Source organism: Elgaria multicarinata, chromosome 1 (genome assembly GCF_023053635.1).
Source record: "Elgaria multicarinata webbii isolate HBS135686 ecotype San Diego chromosome 1, rElgMul1.1.pri, whole genome shotgun sequence".
NCBI classification, from domain to species: domain Eukaryota; kingdom Metazoa; phylum Chordata; class Lepidosauria; order Squamata; family Anguidae; genus Elgaria; species Elgaria multicarinata.
Window position 1 is genome coordinate 91,858,257 of NC_086171.1, and position 8,531 is coordinate 91,866,787.

General features: G+C 42.4%; 1 protein-coding gene across 2 annotated transcripts; it reads left to right on the forward strand.

The window, feature by feature from the left end:
* Positions 1-304: 304 nt before the first annotated feature.
* Positions 305-8,328, forward strand: VPS25 (vacuolar protein sorting 25 homolog). Of its 2 annotated transcripts, XM_063132188.1 has the most exons (6): positions 305-389; positions 3,110-3,255; positions 4,488-4,541; positions 5,347-5,435; positions 6,064-6,139; positions 7,771-8,328. In XM_063132188.1, the coding sequence occupies exons 1-6, from the start codon at positions 340-342 to the stop codon at positions 7,881-7,883; spliced, it is 528 nt and encodes a 175-aa protein (XP_062988258.1). In that variant the 5' UTR covers positions 305-339; the 3' UTR covers positions 7,884-8,328. The 2 variants fall into 2 exon arrangements, with proteins under 2 accessions (XP_062988258.1, XP_062988267.1); XM_063132197.1 differs by lacking the exon at positions 4,488-4,541 and having other exon boundaries at positions 3,110-3,297.
* The last annotated feature ends 203 nt before the right edge of the window (positions 8,329-8,531 follow it).

Here is an 8,531-nt window from a genome sequence, read left to right on the forward strand (position 1 = left end):
TCCCCCCCCCCCAAACTTCTCTAAAAACGGGGTGTGTCTTAGAATCGCGGGTGCTTTTATTATTTCTTAGAATCAAAGCTTTTTTTCTGTTGGTGGTACTGAAATTAGTGTGCGTCTTACAATCGATGGCGTCTTAGAATCGAAGAAATACGGGTATATACATTAACTGAACTCCCAAGAATGTGTGATTCTAAGGATTCATAGATCTATGGGCGCGCCGGGGATTAGATTTTCCTCGGAACCTTCATAGGGGGCTTGTGGGGAGGGGGTGGAAGCTTTTGAGCGACGGACTCGAAGTTGGGTTCTCGAAGGCGGAAGTTCCGTTCTGTCCCAGGAGCGATGATGAGTTTCGAGTGGCCCTGGCAGTATAGTTTCCCGCCCTTCTTCACGTGAGTCCCGGGACACTCGCGACCCCAAATCTCTCTTGGTTCTGAGCTTAAGCAGATCGCGCCCTTCTCCGAGGCATGGGGGTGGGTGCACTCGCTAAAGCAGTCCCTCGGAACCGTAGTTTCTACCGGAAGGACCTGGGAAGATAGTCGCGGTGTCCTTTGCTTTCTCCGCTTCTGCTTTTTTCCCGGTCCACCCCTACTTTCCGTGGGTGTTCAGGATATGCCGTGTCCTGGCTGCTTGCCTCTAGCCTTCTCACGATAGAAAAATAACTGGTTTCTCTCTGGTACGTGTTAGTGACTGCAAGCAGCCCCCACCGACAGTACTGAGATTGGGCATTGCAGCTGGTTCTCTGGTTCAAAATCTGTATTTGCCTTTGCCACTAAGGCTGCAGCCCTGTGCATGTTTACACAGATAAAAGGCCTACAGCTCTCAAACATTCCCCAGCCAGCATTCCGGATGCTAGCTGGTTGTAGGATTTCTTTCAGTCTAAACATGTATAGGATTTGTGCCTTAAATGCATGAACAAGGACAGCAGCTGGTTCAGGATCCAAGTTCTTTTTATGTGGGCCATACGTGAAAATTACGGAGGACACACTTGCATGCAATATGTGATGTTGACCCAGAATGTCTGCAGTTGTTAATAGAGTACCTGAGTAAAACCAAGAGGGACTCAAACCACGATGTAAAAAGGTCAAGACAAAAACACAAAATATGTACAAAATGATAATAATCTGTGAACAAAAATGACAAAATGGAATATGTACAAATTCACAATAAAATACAAACAAATACGGCAATTGTCAAACATGGAGACAGACGAACGTCTAAATCCTATAGTTCCAAACAGTAGATATTGAAAGACAGAGATAACCTTTTATAAATAATCAATACTTTTGGCTTCCCAGAAGAATCTTGAGGGAGTAAATACTGTTCATTACCAAATATGTTTCAGCTCTGTAGTCTTTTTCTGAAAGGATTCTTGTAGGGTACTTAGTCAGTGGAGATCATTCTGCCTGTCTATTTAAAGATACTTGTATGGAGATATATAATTGTTGCTCGGACATCTTGGTCAGAAGAGGTTTATTTATCCAACTCTGGATAAAGTCTGAGCCTTCCAACGTATTCTTTTTAACTATGGGGGCACGTGCCCTGATAGAAATCAGCCTTGGTTCTGCCAGATTCACTGAAGCAGCTATTTTAGGTTCTCAGATGTGTGACTGAAGAAAACAAGCAGAAATGCATTTGGCAAGCAATGTTTTCATTCCCTAAAGATTCTTCTTGGGAACCAAAAGTGCTGATTGTTTATAAAGGATAGTTATGTTATTTTTCTCTGTCTTTCAATATTTACTGTATGTCATTACTGGGTATAGAAGCTAGTCTGTCTCCGTGTTTCACAATTGACATATGTTTGTATTTTGTTGTAGATTCATGTGTACTCGATTTTATTACTTTGTTCATAAACTATTGTTATTTTGTATATAAAATTATTGTTACATAAAATATGTCACTTTTGTCCTGACTTCTTTTATTATGGGTAAATAATGCCATCAGTGTACAGAGTTCACAGATCAGGGAAGTGGCCACAGCAGTTAGTAAGTGAATTACTCCAAAATCACTGGACAAAAGAGGTTAGTGAGAGAAGGTAGGAAGCACTTGAGTCAGCGAGGTTATCAACATGAACATTAAAGTCATCAGGGAGAGAAGGAAAGAAAATCAACCATCAGGGTTATTTAGAAAAGTTGAAAGGGGGCTGTGTGGAGAGTAATACAACACAAGAATGCAGAGATGCAAAGGGAAGAGGAAAGAAATGTCAAAGCTTAAGAGGGAAGAGTACTCTGGGACTTGAATGGACAGGATTTGTCAAGAGAAAGAGCTTGTCAGAGTGGAGTGTGGGAGAGAAAGAGGTTTTCAAATGAGAAGGCAGCAGCAATATTGGGGCAGGGCGATAGACAGGGCAATAACTGGGTGGGAGTCGAGCTTCAGTGATGAAAAAGAGTTGGATAAAGAGAAGGAGTTGTACAGTGTGATTGACTTTGGAGCAGGAAAAGGGAAAGAGAGGAGGAAGGGGTGGGTGGAAATGAGATTTGGAGAGGTGGTTGGTGCCACAATGCCAAAACAAACATTTAAAGGTAAAAGTAGGGTGATTGATGGAGAACAAGAAGGGGCCAAGAACAAAGAAGGACACAGAGTAAGAGAGGAAATAATTGGTCAGAGAAGTGAATATCAATTAACCACAATTTTTTATTTTATTTATTATTGCATTTATATCCTGCCTTTTTTCTTCCAAGGAACCCAAGGCAGTGTACCTAATTCTCCTCTCCATTTTATCCTCACAACAACCCTGTGAGTAGTTTGGGCTGAGAGTCTGTGACTGGCCCAAAGTCACCCAGTGGGTTTCCATGGCGGAGTGAGGACTCGAACCCAGATCGCCTGACTCCCAGTCCAACACTTTAGCCACTACACCACACTGGCCCTCCACGTGTTTTTATTACCATAATGTTTTTAAATGTTTTAATTCTGTATTTTGTTACTTTTTCCTTCCTTTTTAGTTTTCACTGCTCGGGAGCTTTGTCAGATATAGAGCAGTATATAAATCCTGTAAATGAATAAATGACCCTGGAAATTCTATTCCTATTTTTGTTTGGAGCCTTACATGGCATGGTTGGATTTCTGAGATGAACTGATCAATCTACTGAGCTACATCTGTGATTGTATTTAGCCTGCAGCCGAATGTGGACACAAGACAGAAACAGCTGACCGCTTGGTGTTCCTTGGTGCTCTCATATTGCCGCCTCAACAAGCTCTACACGATGACTGTTCCAGAAGCCCAGGAGAGTCCACTGTTCAACAACTGGAAACTGCAACGTATCCTTCGTCCTTTAGTGTGGGTCTGTCTTTCCTGTGTTGGTGAGCTCATAAGGCAGTTCTGCTGCTTAAGACGAAAGGGCTACCTTCCACCATGGGAGTACAATTCAGGCTGCAAGCAATTCTGGCTTGTAACAGTCATTGGCTGGGCAGGCCACTATCCTAGCCATTCTTGCACAAGCATGAAATGAGGAGAAACATACAGAACAGATTTGCCTTTTAAAACAAATGCTTTCTCTAGATCAGCAGTTCTGCCCTCCTCCTGGGCCAGAACAGCGTGTGTGTGTGTGTGACACTTTTTAGTTTTGCAAAACAGAAGGCAAGTTCTTGCTTCCCAAATTTGTTTTGTTGCCTTTCATCTCTCTTTGAAATATCATCTCTTTACACTACAGTCAGTGTGGTTGTTGAGCTGACCTTTGCTGTGGGTGAGATTGTATCAGTAGCATTTCCCTAACGCAGGATACCTCTCCTCTTGAAGAAGAGCTCTGTGGAATAATATTGCTGTCCAGTCCTGCTGGTTTACTTGGTCCTGTGATGTAAGCGTTTTGAATCTCATTTACTTGAAAATAAAGATTTTTCTGCAATGGCATTTACCTACCTAAGGGTGTAATCCTATACACACTTCCCTGGGAATAAGTCTGATTCAGTTCCATGGGACTTACTTCCCAGTAGATATACATAAGATTGCAGTGTTTGGTTTTTTTCCTCTGTTGATGGTTTTCCTCATTTTAGACTTCTCTCTTTTTGGAAGGAAGCAAATTTTGCAATGTGAGTACAAAGGAAAACCAACTTCTCTGTGATTTTTCTTCCCTGTGCAGCATGGATCTTAATTACTTGAAACAATTCAAACTATTTGCTCTGCAAGTACCTTCTCTCTGCTTCTAGGATAATAGGTTCTGCACTGCTTCAGTAGCCATGTGAGAAGTTGGTGGATGGTCATCGGGTTGGATTACATGGTCTTCCTGTGCCCTATGACAAAATTCTTCTGATGATAGGTTTGCCTGCATGATAGGTTTGATGGAAGGGTTACAATTTCTGCTGTATCACAAGTATGAGGAGCCCATTTCCTTGAAGATCTAGAATGCTAGCTTTAATATCATGAATTTTGAGGCCCCAAACTCTGCGTTCCTTTATTTGTCTTGAGCTGAGTCATTTATCCCAGTTTGTGTAAATTCCTCTAAATGCTTTTCTCCATCTTGTGCCCAGTGACTGTTTCCTTAACTGTGGAACAGGAAAGCTACCATTGGAATCCATTCTTGTTGTGTTAGAGGAACTCAGGAAAAAAGGTGGGTTTTGGTTTATGCTGATGTCAAGGTACCTTTGGTGTTCAACAATAGACCCAGCTCTTACTTTTAAAATACTTGTCATGGACTTTTAGATACTCTTGAAAGCAAAAGCACCTTCCTTGTAGAAATTGAGACAAGTCAGGAAATTTAATTTCTTCCTATGAGGCTGTCTGAACTTTCTTTTTTATCCTAGTTGGGTAAAAAAGCAACAGGTAGTCACTGATCACAGGGATAAAATGGCATGATTTAAAATGACAACAAACATTTTGAAATCTCAGGATTATTCTGCCATTTGGAAGTTTTCCTAACATTGGAAAATCTTCAGTTATAAATACAGCTATTTTTTAAAGATCCACACCATTTTCTGGTGGGATCTTTTCCTCTTTTCTGATTGAAAGGCTGCATCAGAGCACAATGTATGCTGCTGTGCCAAATAGCTGTTTGGGCAGAAGATCATAGAATCATAGAATAGTAGAGTTGGAAGGGGCCTAAAGGCCATCGAGTCCAACCCCCTGCTCAATGCAGGAATCCACCCTAAAGCATCCCTGATGGATCATCCAAAATTAAGAATATCATATGCAAATCCTAAATACATTTAGCTGGAGGTAATTGATTTGAGTGAGATTTTCTTCCAAGTAAGTGTGGCTAGGATAATAACCTTGATGTATTTATGGTCAGGTTTATATAACAAGTAAGCCAGGCTGCTGGGATGGAGGGGGAGGCATCAACTCCTTACAAGATACATTGTGTGTTGTATATGTCTGAGCAGGCTGTGAGGTTAAAGGTGTTTTATGCTTCTTTCCAGGGAATCTTGAATGGCTTGACAAGAATAAATCTAGCTTCTTGATCATGTGGCGACGTCCAGAAGAATGGGGCAAGCTTATCTATCAGTGGGTAAGAGCAGAGCAATGCTATATATTATTGGTTAATGATACATAATTAATTTTGCTTGTGACCCATTGGTTCAGGGTCACACAGGTATGTGCAAGTATCCTGCATCAGCTCCTTTCCCAGAATATGAGGTTTCTCTAGGCATTATCAATATTTTTTTGTCATGTCTTCACAGCCTCAAGGGCTGGAAACAAGCTGCTATTTTTCAATGAAATTCTCAGGATGTTGAATTCTGTAGCCAATACCAAATTCTGAACTTGTGCTGTACAATCATGAAAATGCAAAATACTTTCTGAGCGTAACAAGCAAGCAGAATCTCCATGAATGCCTTTGCGGATCTTGAAAAGTAAGAGCGAAGTTTCCAGAAAGGGAGTCTTCACATAGAAAATTCCACACAGGGTCTGTTTTTATCATCATCATCATCTTATTTAATTCAGGCTCGTCAAGGTCTGAATTTCTTTTCTAGTTATTTTTGAGCACAATTCAAAGTGCCAGTGCCTATATTTAAAGTCCTACATGAGGTGGGACCTAAGAACCTGAAGGATTGCCTATCCTCACATGAACAAGGTTAGGTGTCTTAACATTTTTCTCCCAATTTCTCTCTTCATCTCTTACACTCTTCTGTTCCCAGGTGTCAAAGAATGGGATGACCAACTCAGTTTTCACACTGTATGAGCTGTCCAATGGGGAAGACACGGAGAATGAAGGTACCTTTGCAACTGGCAAGTTTCGCTTTGTAGTGATGTATGGCGGCTGAGCAGTCCCTGCTCAATCCCATGCTAATACAGGTTGTTAGTCCTCTTTCGGCCAATTCTCTTTGTTAGTCAAGAGCATCTTCGTCATTCTCATTCTCTCCCCGTTGAAAGCTTTTCTAAATTGTTTTCAATTATTGTGTTTTAATAACATTTCAAACTGGATTCACCCACAGAATGTTTTCATCATTCATTTGATATTCTGGCATAATATGCTGAACACTTGTAGTTTCCAGAGAATTTGTTTAATATAGTTTGGGAAATTGGTTATGTGTGTGTTGTTAATTTGGCTGCTTTGGTTATATTCCAGATCTTTAATGACTATTCATTTTGATGATTTAAAATTGATGAATGCATTGATGAATGCATAGGAGGGAATCCTGTAGCCCCAGATATTCCCCATCTGGACTGTGAGGCCCTCTTGATTCCCTGCTGTTTCCTCCGGTCTCAGATGACTTGACTGGTGCTGGCAGTCACTCTTCCCAGCTCCAGCTGAGTCTGTCTACGCAGCATCCACTGCCCCAGGGGGCTGCCATGGGAACACCCCCAGGACTCAGCAGGCCCTGGGAAGGTGACCCTTCTTCCCTGCAACTGCCGAGTCCATCAGTGGGCTGACAGGGATTCAGATGTCAGCTGCTCTTCCCAGCACCGCCCAAGTTGCCGTTTCTGTGCTGGGCAAGCCATTCTCATCACAGAAAAAAGGCAAAATTCAGCTCTTGAATTATTGGACAGCTTTAATTGTCAATAAAATAGTTTAGAAAACCAGGAGATCAGATTTCAAACTTTCAATTAAGTTCTAAAATCAGGAGTCTCCCACTCATGGTGGAAGAGCTGATGGTCCTGCATAGTAGAATCAGGCCTATGACTTAATGGGGAAAAGAAGACCTTTGCTAATGACTTTGCTACTCATGACCCTCTACTTTAGGGGCAGGCAGCGTGGTGCCTGTGAGTAACAAGGCACCCCAGCCACATTTCTTGGCACCTGCTAGCACATAATACACATTTTCTTGCTGTCAAATAGGTTACTGTTGGTGCTGAAATCTTAGTGGTTACTGGAGGTATTTTTGTGTGTCGAGGGACTCAGATCCCACCACTGTCTTTTACTTAGACTTAGTTCTCTTATCTTTATAATTTGTTAATGCTAAATGGTTTGTGCTGGTTATGGGGGTGGGCGGGTCAAAGAGCTAGTTATGCAAGCCAGCGAAGCCTCATCTTTTGACCCCAGGAAATTCTTTTGGTCGCTGCCTGACATTTTGGCAGCCTTGAAGGCCAGAAATGTGCTTTATTTTTTAAAAAAATCAAAGCTGAGATTCTTAATATGTTGAATTCTACATGCCCAATACTATCCTGCATTTGTGCACAATGCGATTACAGAATCTTGGATACATCAATACACAGCCATATTTATAATGTACATCACAATCAGAGTGCCAACATCACATCTGTTTTTATGGATTCTGTGCAAAGCTGGCTGCCTTGTCTCCACATTGCCTGCTGTTCCTATGCAACCTCTTGTGCCATCTTTTGTGTGCGGATTACATGTGGTTGCTGTGTCCCTCAACCAAGGCTGTTCTTTCCTCTCCTAGAGTTCCATGGTTTGGAAGAATCCATGCTGCTCCGTGCCCTGCAGTCTTTACAGCAGGAACACAAGGCCGAAATCATCACCCTGGACGATGGGCGGGGCGTCAAGTTCTTCTAACGAAGCTTCTGCTCTGGCTTTCTGGTCTGACTGACTGGGCAAAAGTGTTTTCTGGGTTGAAGGGCTTCTCTATGCTGTGGCTTCCTTGCGTTGAAGGCAGGAAGAGCAAAATGTTGTCTTGATGGCTCAACATCTGACTCTGTGTTTCTCTTCTCTGCTGCTTCTGTCCCTTTGAGGTATTGAGGATTCTCCAACTAGATTTATGGAGGAACCGGAGCATTTACTGGGCTCAGCTGATATGCATCAAATTTTGGCCTTCCAAACGTAGGGCAAATGAGAGACTCTTGTTGCTTGGAGTTATGATCCACAGTTTTGGGATAAAAAATACAGGGCTCCTCCTCCTCCTCCTCCAGCGGGGCATGAGGCCCCGCAGACTGTGCTGTCCATGGCAGGATGAGGCATTAAGGACTTTGGGTCAAATTAAATCACTGATCATTTACAACAACAGTTTTGTGTGCTGGCATGTGTGTATGTTCGTCCCCCAAGGTATTTCAGGTTTTAATGTCCCCCCAGGCTCATATTACTTTTAGCCCCACATCCAAACAGGAAGAATTCAGCCTCTTGCTACTGCAGTTCACCAATCCATTTCTCTAGCATCAAAAGGAATCCTGCCCACCTTGCTGCAAGGAACCGAGTTGAGCTCACATT

What these genes read in the sequence shown, in the direction of transcription:
- VPS25 (XM_063132188.1), top strand. Translation starts at nt 340, where the DNA reads ATGATGAGTTTCGAGTGGCCCTGGCAGTATAGTTTCCCGCCCTTCTTC. An exon ending in GCAAGCTTATCTATCAGTGG is followed by an intron (nt 5,436 to 6,063) that starts GTAAGAGCAGAG and finishes TTCTGTTCCCAG; the next exon opens with GTGTCAAAGAATGGGATGAC. An exon ending in GGAAGACACGGAGAATGAAG is followed by an intron (nt 6,140 to 7,770) that starts GTACCTTTGCAA and finishes TTCCTCTCCTAG; the next exon opens with AGTTCCATGGTTTGGAAGAA.